At 33.3% G+C, this 22322-nt stretch overlaps 1 protein-coding gene and 1 long non-coding RNA gene across 2 annotated transcripts; one reads left to right on the forward strand and one right to left on the reverse strand.

The window, feature by feature from the left end:
- The first annotated feature begins 382 nt into the window (after positions 1-382).
- LOC133790068 (uncharacterized) lies at positions 383-1752 on the forward strand. The gene is made up of 3 exons (XR_009873872.1): positions 383-704; positions 784-873; positions 1027-1752. It is a non-coding gene; the product is annotated as an uncharacterized LOC133790068 (long non-coding RNA).
- A 17946-nt stretch (positions 1753-19698) lies between these two features.
- Positions 19699-21654, reverse strand: LOC133788996 (uncharacterized oxidoreductase At4g09670-like). Its single transcript, XM_062226698.1, has 2 exons — positions 21080-21654; positions 19699-20510 (listed from the first exon to the last, which is right to left on the reverse strand). Exons 1-2 carry the CDS (start codon positions 21563-21565, stop codon positions 19887-19889), a joined length of 1110 nt encoding a protein of 369 aa, XP_062082682.1. The 5' UTR covers positions 21566-21654; the 3' UTR covers positions 19699-19886.
- Positions 21655-22322: the final 668 nt, after the last annotated feature.

Raw genomic sequence — 22322 nt, forward strand, 5'->3', positions numbered from 1 at the left:
TTCTTTGGTGATAAAATTTGATCACCAAAGATTGGATAGACGTTTTATATATTATCACTTAGTGATAATGTTTTATTAATTATTTTCAATCACGAAAAGCCTTAGACCCGTTCGGTGAAGCTGAGTCAGTAAGAACTCTTAAATATGCTTCTCCGAATTATCCAGGACGGTATGTGTCCGCATGGATAGTTTGGATTTGTTGTGTACCTATAATTTGATCTAGTACTCATTTTATTGTTTCGTTAATAGAGATTTCAATATGTGTCTCCTTATTTGTTCTCGTAAGTGGGCAAACTTAATTTTAGTCTACCCACTTATGAGAACTATAGGGAGGTGCTGCCGAAATTTTTACATAAACGAAACAATTTTAATTTTCAATTTAGTACTATTATCAAATAGCGGGCCGCGAGGATTTCTTAAAGTGTTTAAATGGTATCGATCGAGAGATGAAAGACCGATACCGCAATAGGAAAACACTAAGACACAAACACTTTGAGAAATACTACAATGGACCGGAGGATTGGGATAAGGTTCTAAACAACCCAACCAATGATGTTAACAAGGAGGAGTGGAAGTAGATTTGTCAGTTATTTACAAGTCCACAATTTATTGCGCGCTCCATAAAGAATAAGGAAAATCGGAAGAAACAAAAGTATTCTACAACACAGGGTACAAAATCGCTGGCAGCCGTCCGTTTTGAAAAAGTAAGTAAAAGATAAAATATTATCAAAATTATGTTATTTTAAATTATATGTTCTCTAACATTTTGGTTATATTTTTTAGACGAACCCGGACCTCATTGAGTCATGGAAGGATTATCATTGGAAGAAATCAAAATATGATTTCGTGAACGATGATGCTCGCCAAGATTATGTAAGTTTGAATTATATTTTTTAATATTAATAGAGTTATATTTAATGTTAGTGTCTAACATTTTTTGAAAACAGGAAAAACTGAAGGCTGATTTTGAGTTACGAACTCAGCAAACATCCATTGATGCTTCTAATAATGATAGTCTGTCATCAGTTGATCAGGAGGAGGTGCTACAAAAAGTATTAGGCCAAAGGCGTGGACATGAGCGAGGAGTGGGCCGCAAATTGAAGGGGTCGGGGTCGAGGTCGGGGTCGAGGTCATCATCTACCCAACACTCTCACTTCAGCAAGTCTCAAGTTCCTCCTCATCATTCAAGAGAATATATAGAAAATCTGGAGAATAATTTACAGAAATTGACTGATCAAGTTAATTTCTTAACTCAATATTTTGTACCTTCATTTCGTCCACCAAACGTTCAGATGCCGCATGTGCCTGATAGTGACAATACTTCTAGGGCTTCGTCTTCTCAACCTCCAGCTCCAACTCATCCTTCTATGTACGGGGCAACGCCGTCTTATCATATGGTACCTCCATATATGTACGGAGCAACACCTTATCCGTGTCCGATTCCACCGTCCTCCCAGCCATCGTATCCCTACATGTATAGAGCTGGATCGTCCACATTACCTCCCCAATATCCTTGGCCGATGCCGCCACCGCAGCAATCACAACCACAGCCACCGCAACAACCACAACAAGAAGACAATAGGGAGGAGGACGAGGCAACTTACTTAGGAGACTAAGTTTATATTTTTATTAATTATTGTTAAATTTTATGAATAATATGAATATTTGTTATGTTAATGTATTATGAATATTTACAATTGTTATTTTAATATACTAATTTGAATATTTAATATAATATTTTTCTTTTTAATATATTTGTTTTTAATTAATTAAATTTTAAATAATTATTTTGATAAATAATTATTTAAAATTGTATTTAATTAATTTTATTATTTTTTTATAAATAAAGTAGTATTAGGGGCGACATTGTCGCCCCTGATAATATGCCACGTGCACTATTTTGGGCGACAGAATATAGTATTAGGGGCGACTTGTCGCCCCTAATACTATTTAATTGATTAATTTTATTATTTTTTTATAAATAAAGTAGTATTGGGGGCGACATTGTCGCCCCTGATAATATGACACGTGCACTATTTGGGGTGACAGAGTATAGTATTAGGGGCGACGTGTCGCCCCTAATGCTTAATTATTAGGGGCGACTAATAGAGTATTAGGGGCGACATATCGACAAAAATAATTCAAATTTTTTAGGCGAAATTTCAACTTTTAGGGGCGACTGTGTCGCCCCTAAGATTTGAATATCAGGGGCGACCCTATAGTCGCCCCTAATGTACCCTTCAGGGACATTTTTCCACGGGCGACTAATCAGGGGCGACAAGTCGCCCCTGATACATATTAGGGGCGACTTTTTGGGTTATTAGGGGCGACATGCGTCGCCCCTAAAACTCATTTTTGTTGTAGTGAATCTCATTAAGCCATACATTAGAGTAACCTTCTGTAAGACTTAGTCACCAACCTCAAACTCAACTTCTCATTGATGAAAATCAACTTAACTATTATGATGACTTTGTAGAATCTGAAGTCCTTGTATGGTCTCAAAGCTTCTTACTATGTTTGTGAAATCTGAAGTCCCATGGTTGCATGCTCGTCCATTCCTGTCCAACAAAAGGGCGGCATGCATGGTCTCCCATATAGATTCTTGTAGGAAGTCATGTTGTAAATAGATGATCAAGAAATTTTGATTCCAAGTAAACTCCACTCATAACAAGTTATTTGAAGTATTCAAAGTAACTTTTAAAATCCAAGTTAAAAGAACAAAGCATGTCTCTCGACATCCTTATTGTCCTCTCAAACTATCTAACAATCTAAGGACGTGAAAAATACTTAAATCCAATTCATCCTCTGAAGGTTCCTGCAATGCTCACCAAAACCTTGCTGGGAAACAAGGTTCTCAATTTGACACCGTGCTCATATAAACACTTTGTGTAGTAATTATACTAACCACATATAGTCGAGCAATTTTGTAATTTTTTTGTAATAACTAAGCAAACTTATTCAACGAGTCATTAATCATCCAACAACGTCATGACTTAAAAGCATCAAGGCAAACCATTCACAAAATTTGTGGTGATCTTGTCCCATTTCCATTCTAGTATAAGCAATGGGTGAAGTAAACTTGAGTGACCCTGGTGCTTAGCCTTAACTTATTGGCACCCAAATACTTAGAAACAAAGTTGGCTATACTGCATGCCTTCCTACCAGTGTCGTCTTCTCAGGTCTCAATACATCTTTATACTTTCAGCTACGGCAAACTCAAACTTATGACCTCGATCATAGCAAAGTCTTTCAGATTATGAATATATGCAACAACCAATCATCCCTTATGGAATAAGAACATTTTTTTCATTTACCTTCTATCCATTCGAATGCTTTCCAATTTGGATTCGATTCCAAAAAGTCCTAATTCCTTATCTTGCCATTGGCAATGTCTAACTTTCTTAAGTAGCATTGTTGTAATCACCATGTAATAGACAAAACCTATCTTTTCTCACTCATAGTATTGCAAGTTATAACCATCCACTGTGACTGTTCTTTTTCCATCCTTAAGAGTCAAACATGCCAAAGTACTATGAGATTTCCATCTCAATACATCTTTCACCATATTGGTTGTACCCTAATAATACGATGAGCTGAAATTATATACTTTCATGTAATCAACCCATCTTTTGGTCACATCCTCAAGTCCATTTGAGTGAAAAGTTATTTTAAACTCTTATGTCTGATAATGGGTCTCAGTCTCCCTCTCAAACCCTTTAAGGCAAAAGTGATACATACCACCCATCAATCACGCATGGGTAATTCCTTCCATGTGACTTCAATAGGTGTGAAGCATAAGCAACAACCTTACCACATTGTACAAGTATTTTTCTAAGCCTCACCTGAAGAGCCTATGAGATCCATAAACATTTTCTTACTATTAGGAATAGTGGAACCATGTGAATCACAACCTTTGTTTTAGTTCTCTGGTTAATTTTTCACAACTTTCATCCCACACCGCTCAATGTCTTGCCTTGTCAAGTTTTGTCAACGGTATAACAACCCTCGAGAAATTTCAACAAACTGATGGTAGCAACCCTCTATGCTGACTATCCATGGATATCGACCACACTCTTTGATTAATATTTCCATTGCAAGAAAGGTCTAGCCTTGCATGATCCACAACAATATTTTCTTAAAAGATTACATGTTCAAAAAATTTAATCTCGATAATCCAAAAGTCACACTTTCTTTCTTGGCAGGTAAATTATAATCCATCAAGTTCTGCAACACTCTTTCCAATTATCGAGTATGTTCCTCTCGCATCTCAAAATACAATATATATCCTTAATGAGCACCAATACAAACCTATCCAAGTAAGGTTTGAAAAGTATGTCCATAAAGAACCATAAACATTTCAAAGTGTTAATCACTTTAAACACCATCACCTAAACTGAAGTTGATCAATCTCAACGATTCTAAAAGCAGTTTAAAGTACATCATCATTTTAATCTTCTAACTGACAATGACTTAATCTCAATTCAAACTTAGAGAATAACCTTGATATTCTAAGTTTATCAAAGAACTCATCCATCATCATTAGATGATACTAGTTATTCACCATTAAGTGGTTCACCTTTATAATCAACACAAAAGCGTAAAAATCCATTAGTCTAATTTTCACATAAAATAAAACTTCTTATGGAAACTTTTTATTCAGAATGAAATCATTGTTCAATAATCCATATAATTGGTCCATCAGCTTAGCCAACATTTCTGGTTCTATACAGTTAGGTGCATTGGAAGTTTATTAAGCTTAGGGAATCAAATCAATGCAAAATATAACCTCCCAATTCAGGTGGTATTTCCAGCTAATCATCATAATCACATCTGTATTTCCATCCACCACCGAAATCTAGGGGAACTAATATGGAGTCCTAGACTCTCCCTCATTTGCATACCACTTCCATAACACTCAAAGTTTTCCTCCCACCTAAACATACATTTAGAATAAGATCTTGTTTTACTGCACCCACATTGGCTTGATGGATGACAAATTCACAATTTGGTATCGAATGAGTCATTCACTTACTTGAACGATCAACTATGGTTTGGTACGCCCACTACCAACTCATACAAAATATTATATCCATTTGGCCAAAGGCAACACTAATAGATTTTTCATAGCTTGTTCCATTTAAACACAATTTAACTTCTACCGACAGTCAGTGATAACCTCACTATGTGCTTCCACGTACACTTATTATAATGTAGAACATAAGGTTTTTCATCTCGATCCAACATGCTAATAACAATCAAGGTATAACCGAATGAGATGCACCAGCATCGAACAATACACTGATTCATGAGTGTGAGATAAATACCATATTTACCACAACTTCCTGGCCTGCACTTCCATACACATCCTCATTACCAATAGCATAGGATTGAACAAAAAAAATATTTCTTTTCTTTAATCAGGTTAACTAGAGCTCACATTAGAACCTCCTTTATAAGTGTACTTCTTTGGCTCTCTGTAGCCACATAAGTTTAGAAACATGGTGAGTAACTTGAATGAAACTCAAGCTCTGTATCAATAGGAAACCTAATCAATGATGGAAGCTCTGCTGGTGATGTGAACAATTTCTTTTCTTATGGTCTTTCTAACCACAACGAAAACAACCATGTTGGAAAATAGGAGTCGTCCTAGAAGGCCAAATATTTATACCAATTTTCCAAGTTTTTTACTTTAACAATTTTATCATCCTTAAATCACCTTGGTCATCTTCCAATTTATCCTCCATCAAGCATCAATTTCATATTCCTAAAACTCATATTCACGAGTTTCAATATGAAGCATTGACAACACGTAATCCTTCGAGTTAAGATGGGATATCAATTTGGTTAAAATCCCCAACTTTAGGCTACTTAGAAACTTGTTGATAAGAAGGGTGGTTCCACAACAGCATCACGAGTATAAATGGATGATTCCTCCATGTCTTATGTACAATCATCCACCTCCTTAGTATCCCACTATTTCACTCATTTTTTGGTCACTACAATTTTCCAAAAACTAGCAATTTTTCTAATTGTAATAGGTATGTCCAAGCCATTAGAGTCCTATCTCTAATGAATGTATGACATCCAAAATTTCCAAAATTCTTAAAGACAACGGTATTGCAATTGACATTCCTTTAGTCTATGATCTTATAGCTAACAATTTAGTGAGGAGTAGACGCTTTCTATTTACATAACTTTTATTTTTCATATGAAAATATTTTAGTAAAAAAACTAAATTTTAAAATATTTGGTGAGAAACTCGTAGGTATTTAAACCCAGTGCTCTGATACAATTTTTCTATCATGCCTCAGGCCCTAGAGCATGACAGATGTGTAATATCCATAACTTGGGTGGTCAATAGTCAAACTTTGACCCTTGTTGGAAAATTATGTTTTTAAATGATCCTTTAGTTTATACTATAAAATATAATAATAATAAGTCCAAAAATAATAGAATAACTCCTATAATTTATAGAAAATAATATGATTAAAACTAGGATCACTCTCATCATTGCAGAGTCCAAGAACTTTACTTAGCTAGTTAGATAGTAGTATTATGGTAATTATAGTATTATCTTTATGACTGTGGATTTTTGGTTCAGACCGGGAATTATTTGGGCACTCATAGTAGTACTTGTAGATTTTCTAAGTTTAACCTATAGTTTAAGAATATTAATGTTAACCTAAGGTTTGATTAATATGGCTGATTTTGAGGATAATATTTATTATACTATAAGGTTTAGATAAGAACCAATAGGATTTTTAGCACATGTTATGTATGGGTGATTAAGGATTAAGTATTTTGAGGATTTAATTTATTAAGGGTAAAATTTGAATGCTCTAAGGTCAGTCAACATTTTTGAATACGTTTGAGGGCTTAGTCAATGCTGTTTACTCAATTTGAATTAAGCTAAAAATGTGTAATTTCGTGTTTAAATAATCAGCGAATGCCGATATATCGCAGCACGTAGATACGGAAAACACGAAACGATGCACGTTTGCCTCGGGCATATTGGTCCAGGCGATATATCGCCTAAAGGGGGCGATATATCGCCTCCTTCAGCATATTTTGAATGCTTTTGAATTCGTTTTCCATTCAACCATTCAACCTTTTGATAAGTCCAGCACCTTTTTGAACGACTCTTCAGCCTCTGCTGAATGATTGTTCAAATTATTTTCACCTAAAAATCCATTATTTTTATTCAAGTTAATTTAAGATCCTTTCATTCCTAAACTCTATAAATAGGACCTAGTACCCATCCATTATTCATCTTTTGCTCTAAGTTCAGAGGCTGCAAGTTTCTAGGTGAGTGTGAGAGTGTAAACACTTGGGTGGGGAAATCATAAGCTTGATCATCATAAGCTTATCAAACACTTGGGAAAGTAAGGATTTATAGTATTTCGGTTCGAGGTTTAGATTGGTCTTACAAGTCTTCAAGGTAACCCAAACTCTAGTTCGTTTCTGTACTTTTTCTTTAAAAGTTCTCATAGTCTTCTACTTATTCTAACCTTATTCTTATTTTGGTTAGGAAATCTAAGAACTCACACATAAGTTTTTGGTAAGTATTTTCTCAATGGTTTAGTCCTTCCATTCCTTTCAATTCTCTTCTTCTCTATACTCACTCTTTTTTAAATGCTTCTTAGGAGTGTTCCAAAGTCCCACCTCTGTCCTCTTATCCCGGTATTTTGGTAAGGAAAATAGGATAGAAATGCATATGTTATATGTTTTATATGTTATCTTATGTTTCTTATGTTATGATAAGTGTTATGATATGTTTGTAGGCTTGGGCATATGACCCATTTGATTAACAAGCCCCAAATAGATTATGGGCATATGACCTACTTAGCTAGTAGGACCCCACTAATCTAATGGGCATATGACTTGTTTAGTCTATGGGACCCCAAGTAATAATGGCCATTATAGTATGTGTATGATATAAGTGTTATGTTATGTTTTTATGTTTCTTATGAAATGTATGTATATCAACTATGTGGTAGATTTTCCTTGCTGGGCATTAGGCTCATTCCTTTTTGTTTATATGTGCAGGAAAATAGCTATAGTGGCGGGAAAGATTCATGGATGCTTGGGAGAATGTGTATCGATGATAAATGGATTCAAGGAGTCGAGAGTTCGATTTCGAGGATGTAGTCTTTTATTTATGGTTTATGTGTATTTTTCCGCACCTATTATGTAATCTCTTTTCATTTCAATTAAGATATGTTTTCTTTTTAAAACAATGGGATCCCATATCCTGCTTTGAGTTATGTAAGTTTTAACATTGGTTTTTTACAAGTTTTTAATAAAGTATGATCTTTTTCACTTGTAAGTTCTATTAAAGATTAGGGTCTATGTATAGTTTTCGTTAATGGTCCAAAGTCTAGAGTAGTTGGGTCATTACAATCATATATATAGATACGTTTAAAAGTAATATTCTCACAGTTATGCGATCACCAAATAGTTAAATTTTATAAGGCACAAATCATAAAAATATACTTAGCATCTGTGATTCCTCAAACTAGATAATATAGCCTAATTCCAATTCATACACCATAATAGAATCGGGGATAATCTCCAAGCCATACACATTTCATTAAAATCAAAAAATCTAGATTGGACTAAACTAGGAAAAATCCAAATGTCAGATCCTCATCCATCCTGATATCCCCTAGTCTCAACTGAGTGTTTCCTAGAAAGGAGAAATAGGGGTAAGCTTATAAAGCCCAATATGAAAACAACTAATAACAAGAGACCCATAGTTTTAATATAAACTTCTACATGGTTAGCTTTTAAAACAAAGCATATCATCATCATGTGTAAACAAAAACAAAGAGACCACAAATAATCACAAGAGACAAACTACATGTGCACATCACACCGTCCATTAGATCCCTAGTTCCTGATACCCACCATAGAAAAACAGACAACCTAAACTGGATAGTCGGACCTGATAACTACCATGAAAGGGAGGCTCAGAACACTTCCTCTATACAGATGCTAGGTCTTTACTACAAGTGAGTGGACACCTAACCTACCTATGATGACACAAAGACTAGGTCGTGAAACAACAACATGCACAAATCATGATCACTATGACACTCATCTGTATAACCAAGTGAAGGAAAACATGAATAGCAAGAAACATATTCTCTTATATTTTAGAAAATATGATTCCTCATCGAATCAATTGTCTCACATACTTATGTCTTAGACTTATATATCTAGACTTCCCATTATATAATGCCATTATAAGTTCAAGCTAATATGGCTTGTTTATCACCATTGGGATATTCCTCGTGAAATCCCTAAGCCACTTGGCCTCTTTGCCATTTGTCGCTAGAGCTATAAACTCATTCTCCATGGTTGAGTGAAATATATGTTTGTTTCTTTGGGCCCTAAGAAACCGCTCCTCTTTTGAGCATAACACCCAACCGATGATGGCGAGATTGTCTCCCATGCTCAATATCCAACTTGCGTCAGAGTATCCCTCAAGTATCTTAGAGAATATTGGTGATCTAGCTTCTTCGTCCTCTCTAGGTACCCTATAATTCTCTCAATTGCCTTTCAATGTTCGATACTTGGATTTCTAGTAAACCTACTGAGTTTACTAACCGCACTACCATTGTTCTTTTCAAGCTTTATGCTTGAATCAAATTGTGTATTTGCCTCTTTGATTTAGAGATTACTAAACTTGTGAAACACTTTTTAAACAAATTGAGCTTTACTTAAGGAATAACCCCCACTATTTCTTCTCACTTTTATACCAAAGAAGGTATCGACCTCTTAAAGGTCCTTCAATTAGAAAGTGGAAGATAGAAACATGTTCGTTTCTACTATGCATCTCATCTCATTACTCAAAATAAAAAATCATCAATATATGTACACACCAAGATGACATATCTATCACAAGTCTTAGAGTATAAGCACTCGTCCACATTATTTTGTCTAAACCCATTTGAAACAATAGCTTTATCAAACTTCTCATGCCATTGTTTCGGTGCTTGTTTTAAACCATATAATGATTTAACAAGCCTACATATTTTATGATCATTTCTCCTTAGAACAAAACCCTCTGGTTGTTCCATATAAATCTCCTCATCAACATCTCCATTTAGGAATGCAATTTGGACATCCATTTGATGAACATAAATGTTATATATTGATGTTAAGGAACACAAAACTATTTTTGTGGTTGTCATACCAACCGGTGCATACGTGTTAAAATAAGTAATTCCTTCCTTTTGTTTAAACCCTTTAGCTACTCATCTAGCTTTGAAGGATTTGTATGTGACATTGGTGTGATATTTCCTCTGAAATACCCACTTGCACCCAAATGGTTTTAAACCTTATGAAAGGTCTACCAATATCCATGTGTGGTTTTACATAATTGAATCCACCTGATCATTTTTGCCTCCTTCCAAAAATTGGAGTCTCTCGAAGTCATTGTTTCTTGGTAGGTTTTGGGATAATCCTCAACTTGAAGAATTATAGAAAATTTCCATGTGACTTCTTCAAGTCTACTGTAGAGTATCTCTACTTGAGAATATTTCTCAATTTACCCTAACTCTTTAAGCCTTTGGCTTCTCCGATGCAATATTGGTTGCTCATCAACCTTTGGATCTTTCTCCTTAAGAGATTCTCCAACACATGTGAGTTCTTAAGAGTTGCTATCGCAATTATAACATATTCTCAAAGACCTTCACTTCTCTTGATTCAATTATCACATTAGACTTCAAGCCTAATAGCATATAGGCCTTGATATTTGAGGCATAGCCAACAAATGAACACTTTACGGCCCTTGGACCCAACTTGGTCCTTTTAGGCTCTGTACTCTTACAATAAGCAATTCATTCCCACACTTTAAGATAGCCTAGGTTAGGCTTCTTTCTCTCCATAAATCATATGGAGACACGTTGTTCTTTTTCATAGGAACTCGATTCAATATATGACACGCAGCAAGAAAAGCTTAACCCTAAAAATTATAACACAATTTAATATGTAAAAGCATAGAGTTACTCATTTTAAGATGAGTCCTATTCTTTCTTTCAGCTATTCCATTTTGTTGTGGAGTGTATGGTGCGGTATATTCATGTATAATGTCATATTGTCACATAACATATTGAAATCATTTGAAAAAAATTTACCACCTCTATCACTTCTTAGAGTCTTAATTTTCCTTTCCAATTGATTTTCTACGTCAGCTTTATAGATTTTAAATGCATTAAATGTCTCGTCTTTACTCTTAAGTAAATACACATAAGTATACCTAGAGAAATCTTCTATAATAGTCATGAAGTATTTATTTCCTCCTCTAGTCAACATGTCATTCAATTCACATAAATCACTATGTATTAATATAACAAGTTTGAACATCTATCAACACTTTGAAAAGGTTTTTTTACCATTTTTTATTTAACACATAATTCACATTTATCATGCTCATTCACATCACAATCAATCAATCCACATTTAACAACTCTTTTAATTGTGCCATAACCTATATGGGCAAGTCTATTATGCCACAAAGTAAAAGAATTGGAATTAACCACATTACAAGATTTAGATGCCATATCATTATTTTCACTATCAAGAGCACAAAGTTTGATAATTTCATCACATGTATATCCCTTTCCGACAAAAGTTTCCAATTTAGTCAAAGTGAGTTCACCGAATTCAAACTCCATTTTGATATCGGATTTACTCAATAGACTTTTTACTCATAATGTTTTTAGTCATATCGGGAACATAGAAAACATTACTTAGGGTCATTTTCTTTCCATTAGTGAAGAACACAGCAATGCAGTCCCTTCCAAGTACTTTGGATCTCTTTTCAGTTCTCATTTGGACTTCAAGTCCCACCTTTGCACTTTTAAAGATTTTGAAAAGAGTTTTATCATAGGTTGCATGAATGGTGGCACAAGTATCATAACACCATCATTGCACCTTTCTTTGGGTTAAATTAACTTCACTCAAGGTTGCAATCTCAACATCAACTGCATTGGCCTTGGTCTATTTACTTAGGTTTGCAATGATCTCAACATCAAATGCATTGACCTTAGTATTTTCACTTTCTTTTGCAATGATCTCATCATCAATTGTATTGACATGTTCACCTTCTCTTAAGGTTGCATCAGTCTCATCACTACATGCATGAACTATGTCAATTCTCTTTAGGATTATCATATATTCCTCATCGAATGCATCAAATTCAATTAAGGTCATAAATATCTCATCATCAATTGTATTAACCCTAATCTTATTATGGTTAATTTTAGAATTATCATATCTCACATGATGATCAATAAATTTACAAACAAAACAAGTATAACAATTACCCTTGAATTGTTCATTAACATTCACGACTGTATTCTTAACATAAACAATAAATTCAAACTCACAAAAATATGGCAGCAAGCACATTTCATTCAAATTATTGAAATCTACACTTTTAGAAATAAGGAATTTGAAGACACCGATCTTCTTAAGTATGTAATCCCATTGAGTTTTCTAATCATTTGTTGATGAAGACTTTGAATCCATATCCACATTCATGTAGATTATTTCCAAATAGAACTTTCTTTGATCTTTCATGGTTATGTGTTCAACACAAACCAAATCTTGAAACAAGCATTTGAAGATTGTAGAAGATGAACAAATTTCCATCATTGTTGATTATGCAAAACACGAAAATAAAGTAATTGGATATAGAGATTTTCATTGTTGGGAATATATCGCTTTACACTTTGCAAATCAACAATTAATAATGGGAACATTTCAATATTTGAAACCCTAAATGCTAAGCAAGATCATTATTCAAAGTACAAATAAAAATCTTAATAATCAAATAAACATGTTCATAATATGAATATCAATCTTTAATATAAGAAACTAAATGATTAAATGATGATAAGATGAAAGTAGAAACATTTAATCATCAATACTAACAATGAAAGCACAATAGAGTAACACAAAACAAAGTTAGGGTTAGATAGATACAACATTTTATTTAGAGCAACTTGAATCTTCAAACTTGGGGAACTTCTAAGGCTTATACACAATAAGAATATTATTATCCAAAATCTTTATTCCAATCCTTCCCTTATTGCATGAAGCTTTAAATTAGTAGAATGAGATTTGGGATTTAACAAGCCTTAACACCATGCAAGTCAAGCAAAGCTTGATGAGTTTCTTAGAGAAAACTTTGGTCTTTGAGAGCTAGAGAGAGAGAGAGAGAGAGAGAGAGAGAGAGAGAGTTGGAAAGTGCGATCAAAACTTTACAAATTCAATAACTCATATTTATAGTGTATGCATCATCATTAGTCTAACCAATAGGATTAGAGCATTTAAAACACATCATTTGGAGCATTTTACATAATCGTACGCCCCTAAAAGACTGCCCAGACGATGTATCGACTGCCAGGCGATACGTCACCTACTAGGAGGCGATGCATTGCCTGCTAGGGCTTTTGAAGTTATTCACATTTTGGCGATGCTACGCCACTTAAGGGGCGACGCATTGCCACCTCCTCTGACTTTGGACCCCTCCAATGGTCCTAAAATTGATCCAAATGCTACCAAATTTTTTTTAGAATGTTTGGATAGCTCATTGTATCACTTTAGACTCATAAAAGTCACTTTTAGATGCCTTCTACACAATCTCTCATTTTCACTTCTCCTTAAGTGAAAATCGTTAAGTATTTTGCACCTCAAATGTAAACATCTTAACCATTATATTTAACCAATCTCAACAGTATCATCATTAGGATAAACCAATAGGAAACAACTTTTAAACACATAAATTTGGAAACTAAATGCATATCCCCAGCCTAGTGGGTGGCGACATGTTACCTATTATACTATATCTTGCTTTTGCAATGTTCAAGTGACATGTCACCATGGGTGCTTACATAGGGCCAGTCAACCTCCTCATTTTCATGCTAAATCAATTCCAAATGTTCCCAAAACTTTTGGGGATGCTTAGATATGTCATTATATCACTTTATACCAATAAAATGTCAATTATAGATGCCTACAACAAAAGCTCATGTTTTCACTTCAACTTAAGTGAAATCATTAAGTGTTTAATTTGCACCACATTGTGTAAATAACTTACCCATTATATTTAAAATATTATTTTGTTACCTCATAAAACATGGCTTTAATTTTTAGGTTATAACACAATTTTAAAGATCAACAACCTAATGAGTTATGAAAAAGCACCTTTTTATTTTAAAGTTATTAGATAGCTAGCATTCAAAATGTTTTGCATAATCTTAGAAAAAATAAAAAAATGCATTTAATGTAATCCATGTCTTAGATTCCTTGCTTGAGTGATGTATATTGAGTATTTAGTCGTAAATTTTCCTTGTTTAATGATATCCTACATATATATACACAATAAAGGATTAAGAAAATTGAAAACTAGAAATAAAATAGCTGGTCTTTAAACAAGATCAAGACTTGATTAAAATAAAATCACAATAATAAATATTATATGTATATACCAATATGTATGACTCATAGTTTTATAGATTCATGATTTATAGGGATTCATGATATATAGGGATGGTAATATAACTCATAATTATTCAGTTCGAAAAAGGCAGTCATTCAAATAGAAAAATAATTGGCGTGGAGACTAACCTACTTGCATGATACATAGAACAATTACTTAATTTATTTGATTTATATATATTATATATAACTTTGTTATAAATAATTATTAACATTCTTATACCCAAAATTAGGCACTTCCACGTGGTAGCCTATGAGGTGATGACATGTCAAGAAAAAGTGGCAAGACACAACAATCGTCACCAGTCACCGTGAGGAGTGGCACTCACCACTCTCCAACCATCTAAGAAAAGGCAAGACTAGTCAAAGCCGCCTTACTTCTCCCATCACTTGAAGCCAAATGATCCTTAGATGGTCATGCCAACACCAATAGTGAGAAGAAAAGGGCCCTAGCCAGTCGTCCCAACTAGAGGCACAAGTCGAACGAACACAAATCACATGCACCAGCTAAGTCGTTGTCAGCTGTAGTTGGTCATCCGAGGCCCTCGCCGATCACCAGTCAAGGTCGTCGGTCACCAGTCCCGGTCGCTGGTCGCCAGCCAAGCTCTCCGGTCACCTCGGGTGCTCGCCGCTCGCCAGTGGCCCTAGCCACCCGAGCCTTCTTCCACATTAGAGTGTGCCTTCAACCTTTAAATGAAGAAAACACGTCAGATTACAATGTTTCGTGAGACACAAACTTGTCTCAAGCCAAATGTACTGAAATTTAGCCTGATCGGGAAATAAGGTGCCATTGTCAGCCCTTCCCATTTCCACAGCTATAAATAGTGCAAAACAAAATGTAACAAGGGGGTCGAAAGAACAAGTCTATAACTGTTATGTTGTCCGTGTTTTCACTAAGTAACACGCGGCATGCATTAGGAGTAATTAGGTCCACGCGGAAGCTGGTTAAGCCTCTTGGAGTTTTCTGGAGCTTCCCAGAAGTAAAGCCTTGCCTTTTTATTGACCATTCACTGCCCTTGGAGAAGTATGTCTTCAAGGATGGCCACTTCTCGAGAACCACATCCAAAATGTCCACTCCAGATCTTCTCCTCCATTCAAGTCCTCCAAGTTTTCAAGATCTGTCCTTCGAGTCTGGAGTAGAATGCTAGGTGTCAAGTGCGACGACCTTGGACCACAAGCATTCGTCTGACATTTTACTGTTGCACAAGTCGTGTTGTCGAGTCAGTACAAGCGGCAAACAAGATGTCTCACGATGCCGCCTAACATGGGAAAACGTGTAGCTACCCCAAAAAGTAGTGGGTTGAACCTCGTAATTGGGCCCATTGTGATACGCATGGACCCACCAGCATATTAACTATTGGAATGTATTGTTTCTTGTTCATTTAATACTCCATTAAGAGAGAATAATTGTAACTACTCCTTATTAGAGAATTAACTGTCCTCAACCATCTATAAATAGGGTTAGGTAACACATTGTAAAGGATTCCTATTTTTTGTATTTAGAGCATTGCAACAAGACTATCTAAAACTCCATTGAAGCTTGAACCCTCAAGCTTCTCTCTTCCTAATACAATATACTCATGGACTAAGGTTAATTAATAACCTAAACCACATAATAAATCTCTATGTCTCCTATATTTCTTTAAGAGCTTTTATTTAATTAGTTGTTAGCGAAAAAGCTAGTCAACATTTTGGTGCTTTTATTGAGAACTCAAAGAAAGCTTCGAGTCATAGCCATGGTGAACACCAAATGCAACACTGCAGATGAAATACCTCTTCCCATTGCCGTTGTGGGAAGAGAACCAAGCCGACCACCACCTCCACTAGCTGATCTGGAAATGGCCCACAATGACGGCTATGATGAGAACGACGGTTACGACGACAAGGATGGATACGACTACTATAAGTGTGAGTATTCCAAGTCGTTTCAAATAGAGGAGCCACCAAAAGTGGTGGCCCTTAGGACTCAAATCACCTCCCAAAAGCAAAAAATTGAGGCCCAAGAGGGTAGTATCGCCGTTAACACCATGAAGGCTACTTTGGTGGCTCAAGGGCTGCAAGTGGACCCTCATAGAAAAGTACGACCTAGGCAGCTAGTTGGTGGTACTTCATACATATTTTTCTTTTTTCTTTCATATATATTTTAACATTACATAATTATTTTATTATTTATCATCATTTTTTTATAATTGTATTTTTTTTATTTTATTAATTTTTCCAGCCTTTTCTTTTTACATCGTTCCCTTTTTTAGATCATGTTTTTTTAAATGCTAGGTTATGTAACTAGTTACGTGATCGATTACATTTTACATTTTTATATCAATTTTTTTTCAAATTATGATTTTCCCATCAAAGTAACTTGTTATTATCTTAGGGGTAACCAGTTACTTATATTATAAGTAACCGATTACCATCATGATAACTTGTTATGATCTTAGGGGTAACCCGTTACCTATATTATAAGCAACCGGTTACCACTATGATAACTTTTTACTATCTTAGGCGTAACCAATTATCTATATATTATGCTAACTAGTTATCACATACATAAATTTAGCATTATATATCCTAGCTACATAACTAAATAACATCCCACATACTCATGCATGTTGTTAGCTAAGAACTCATCAACTAATCTGCCAACTTCCAGGATATCGTATATATGCTAATACAACACAAAATATTACTCCTCAACAGAAAATTCAAAAGAATTCATTACATAATGCAAAAATTGATTTCCCATCAAGAGGCATCTGTATAATATTTTGAGTAATAATTTATGTTTTTTTAAGGTATACATTTATGCTTCATAAAATTAAAGTTGATGATATTTAACTATTTCGCTCTTACAAAAAATTTCAATGTCATTGGTTAGGAATCCAAACAAGGTCTTTGAGTAGCAATCTTGTAAAGTTCATACAACTTAATCTTCGTGTCATTATCAAGAGCTCAAACTATATCTACATTACAAGAATACCCAATTAACCCATTGATGAACCGAACAACCTCTCCACCTCAATTATTTTTACTCCCCACCCATTAAAAAAAAAAAATAAAGAAAACATGAAGGAATAAAAGAAAAAATAAAATGCAAGGAAAATAAAAAAATATCTAATCCAAACCTTAAAAAAAAGTAACCTATAGTAAAATAAAAATTAAAATGATTGTAAAAAATGGAAAAAAAATATTGCGTACAGTTAAAAAAAAAAAAGAGTGAAAGAAAATTATTGTAAAAATGGAAAAAAAAAAAAAAAAATTTGCACAGAACAAAAAAAATTAAAGACAGTAAAACCCAAAATAAAATAATTATATAATATAACTGTAATAATGCGTACAGTAAAAAAAACTATTCTAAAAAATTATATAAACTAAAAAAGGGAAAAAAAGGATACATAAAGAAATAAAAAAGAAGCAAAAAAATTTATTCTAAAAACATTACATAAACTATAAAAATTAGAAAAAAAAATACATATGGCAAAAAAAAAAAACTATAATCATAACAAGGAAAAAAATAAAATAATTATGTAATATAAAAATATTAAAAAAACACACAAAAAATATGAAATAATAATTTAACGTTAAAAATTGGCGTGACATCAAAATTGTGCTCAAAATAGTAAAAGTAAAAAAATCTAATAACAATCAACTTACCTAAAACATATGGCATTATTTTAAATTGAGTTTTTTTTAGCTGCCGTCTTTAATTTTTATACTTTGTAATACTTAAGTCCAAAAAGTTAATTTTGTATAAATTAGGTCTTCAATATTTTCAAATCGCATTATTTAGGTCCATAAATGCTATTTTTATTTCATTTTTTTCAAAATACATAAAAAAAAATTTGACCTCTTAATTTATGACAATGTCAAACATGACAATGAAAAAAAAATTCATGATATTTTTATAAAATATTTAATATTTTTATAAATTAAATTAATTTTTCATTAAATAAATTTTACCTACATTTTTTAATATCAATAACTAAAATATTCCGAGATTATCTATATTTATCATTTACACATTTATTTTTATTTTGTAATTTTTTTATAATACAACTTATAACTAAGCATATATATATATGCACATAAATAATTGTATATACACTATTCACTTATAAGTAACATTATTTAAAAGGAGTATAAAATAAGCAAGCATAGACATAATTAAAATTAATATTATCGATCGAGATAATATAATTATTAATATTAATTATAAAAACAACAACGTAGATAAGAATATTTTTTTTGATGAAACATTAATTTAATTTATAAAAATATTAAATATTTAAAAAAATGCAATGAAAATATATATTTTTTTCAATGTCATATTTATTATTGTCATAAATTAAGTGTCCAAATTTTTTAAGATTGATTCACTATTTTTTTGTACTTTTTTTATGTATTTTAAAAGAAAAAATAAATAAAAATAACATTTAAATACCTAAATAATACGATTTGAAAAAGTTAAGGACCTAACTAATAGAAAATCAACTTTTGAGACCCGAATCTTACAAAATGTAGAAAATTGGGACTGCAACTGAAAAAAAATAATTTTAAATTCATACAAAAATATGGAAAAATTAATCTCATATATTTAACTTTAAACAAAAAAAAAGTCATATATTTGTAAAAAAAAAAAAAAAAGAAGCAAGAACTTATTAGATGGGGCCAATATTATGAAATTGATTCAATAAATTAAGGGATTTTTTTTTAAAACTACTCATTTTTATTTTTCATTAACCATAAATAGTCACATGTATTATTTTTATGATTAATACCTACGATTAGAGTATGAGTGACTAAAATATCATTGTTTTACATTTTTAAGTTTGTGGGTTACATTTATGAATATGTAGTTTATATTTCAAAGCTTATAGTTTACATTTCAACAGATTTGCGGTAAACATTTCAAAACATTGTAGTTTACATTTCAAAAAGTTGAGGTTTACATTTCAAAGCCAAGAAATGGTCAAATATGTGCTATGATTTAAAAAATGCTTATTAATTAACACTTTTAAGATTTTGGGTAAAAATAAAATGAGTTAACTAAAACTGGTACTACACGTAATTTCTTCATAAATTAAAGATAAATTTATTAATGTTTAAACTTATAAAAATATGTTGCTATTATTTTTTTAATATTTTATTAAACTAAAACTATTTTTAAATCAGCAATACCAACTATATATCTATTACACATACAACCGATTATATTCTCATGGACATATTTTACACTTAAAATCTAAATTATTATTTAGACTCGTAATATAAAGTTTACAACTTACAATTGAAGAAATTGTCATATTCGTATTTACTAATTCAGAATATTACTAACTGATGTCGTAGTAATATAGTGTCATATTTTGACATTTGACATCTCACAACTGGACAAGCTTACAACCGCGATCTATCGATTTTTTGACTGCGTCCAACACCAACTGTGTCTTTCTGCTAATCTCAGGCCATTTACTATTTGGCTGAACCCCATCTCTTGCAATGCCATGAACGAGCCTGGAAAATTCTTTAACCATCGAAGCCTCTTGGGGTAGTTCACAATCCACTCTCACTTCCTCAGGGATTACATTCCAACCAATGTGGAGATCCGCAAACTGGGCCCCACAACTCAACTCAAACGAAGCCCAGTCTTCCTGGTATGGGATTATGAAGTCTTTGGTGTGAATTGAAGCATTGGAACCAGATATGGCTAGGTCCATTGAACTGTTGGCGAAGAAAGAGCAGTGAATTGTTGCAGTTGAGTTGTTCGATGAAATGCCCCAATGAAACGACGCTGTAAAGGACAAGATGACTCCGGCAGAGTTTGTTGTAACGTCGGGCAGAGCTTGTACTGTGGATGGCAATTGGTAGTCCTTGGCCCATAAAATGGCTCCGATGCAGTACCACCCCAAGTCCCCAAGCGCGCCCAGAGCGTCTAAGTCTGGTCTCACCCTTATGTTGGTCTCCAAAAATTCTGGGTTAACTGACATGGTGGATGTGCTGTGGATCTTCAGCCAAAGGAAAACAAAAACAATAGCTATTTGAGATTCATTCAATTGTTTAAACGATCAAGAACTCTGTTTTGTAATAACTTCGACAAAAACACATTATGGCATTTAGCATGGTCGTCAAATGGCACGTCAAACTCAATTAGCCACCTTATAATTAGATGTTACACATCATTTTCGTAAGTAAAGTATAACAATTTTGAGTTTTTTTTTTCTTTCTAATAACAAAAATAATGGATAAGAAAAGATTGAAACGAAACAACCTAAAAACTTGAAAGAGTTCTACTAGTGCTATTTCTTCCAAATACAAGTAACTTTCCAATACGGATCTACACGTAACTTCTTTTTTATTTATTTATTTAATGGTATGCTTGCATCATTATTTATAGTACATATTTTTCAGGATTCACAGTTTATTTTTAGATAATAAGTTGTTAGAATTTATTAATTTTTTTCATAAATTATCAAATTAATCACAATAATTAACTTATTTTATAATATATGAATAAATATTAACCCAAGCAAATATATATTATCCACTAATAAATGTAATGTGTTAATAAACTTACGTAATTAATTGGCCCAAAAGTTTTAGAATCAGAAAGCAAGTTCTTCATCTTCAGCGTCCTGGGATGATGCAGCCACATGGTACCGTCCATGAATTGCACGCCGTTGGATTGACAAGCCTCCAGAATCCGATCAAGCTCCGCTACATTAAGAGCCGCCGGCTTCTCTAACAGCAAGTGCTTCTTCTTATGCGCTGCCTTTACCGCCCATTGCGTGTGGAGGCTAGTAGGCAGGGGAAGGTACACGGCATCCACACATGGGTCATCTAACACCTGATCGTAGCTCCCATAAAGCTTGACCTGAGTTCCGGAAAGGCCAATCAGGGCCGCAAATTTCTCTGCCTTCTCGATCGAACGGCTGCCAATGGCGCAGAGGGTGACGCCCGGCGCAAGACACATGGCTCGAGCAAGTTTTCGAGCCACTTCGGCGCATCCGACGATTCCAAAACGAATCGGATTATTTGAGTGGAGCGGAGCTTCATCAGCCATTGATGCTGCAGAGATGAGTTATTTAGTGACAAGGTGATAAAATGATGCGTGGACTCATTGGCTGCCATTTATCTGGTACATATTATTTTGACGAAAAACATCAAAACATTTTAGAATACCTTCGTAGCTAGTTACTCCATAGTCCATATATTAATAATTTCTATGACATAACATTTTTCATTGTGCTAGATTTGGAAACAGATAGTAAATTTATAATTCAAGTGAAATTTGTGGTGAAAGTAATTTTTTTTGCCAGCAAAGTAGTGTGACTAATTGTACTTAAATCACCAAGTATTACAAGAGGTATGAAATATTGCACTTACTAAGTATTTTAAACCATTACTTGTAAATTTATATTACATATTACATCAATTTTATCTCAATTTTTAAATATATATTTGTAACATCGATAAATTATTTCAAATATGTTTTAAAAAGAGATGTTGGTAGCAAAATTACTCAACTCTTTTCAATGGTTTCTCTTAATTGATACCCAAACCTTTTGCTACGGTAATAATGCATATTGTCAACAAAATGATGCAGTCGTTAGTACCCAGAATTAACGTCTGAAATGGGTGTACACATGGCTTGATTTGATTAGTCATTGTCATTTTAATTATTTAAATATAATAAAAATATTTAAAAATTATTTTAAAATAAATAAAAATAATTTGAAATTAAAAAAACTAAAAAAGTATTGTTATCCATGTTTTCCATTATTGACACGTGGCATGAACCAATGGGTCCTCTTAAAAAC

The sequence above is a fragment of the Humulus lupulus genome, chromosome 7 (genome assembly GCF_963169125.1).
Source record: "Humulus lupulus chromosome 7, drHumLupu1.1, whole genome shotgun sequence".
NCBI classification, from domain to species: Eukaryota; Viridiplantae; Streptophyta; class Magnoliopsida; order Rosales; family Cannabaceae; genus Humulus; species Humulus lupulus.

What these genes read in the sequence shown, in the direction of transcription:
- LOC133788996 (XM_062226698.1), bottom strand. Translation starts at nt 21,565, where the DNA reads ATGGCTGATGAAGCTCCGCTCCACTCAAATAATCCGATTCGTTTTGGA. An exon ending in CTTTTGGGCCAATTAATTAC is followed by an intron (nt 20,511 to 21,079) that starts GTAAGTTTATTA and finishes CTTTGGCTGAAG; the next exon opens with ATCCACAGCACATCCACCAT.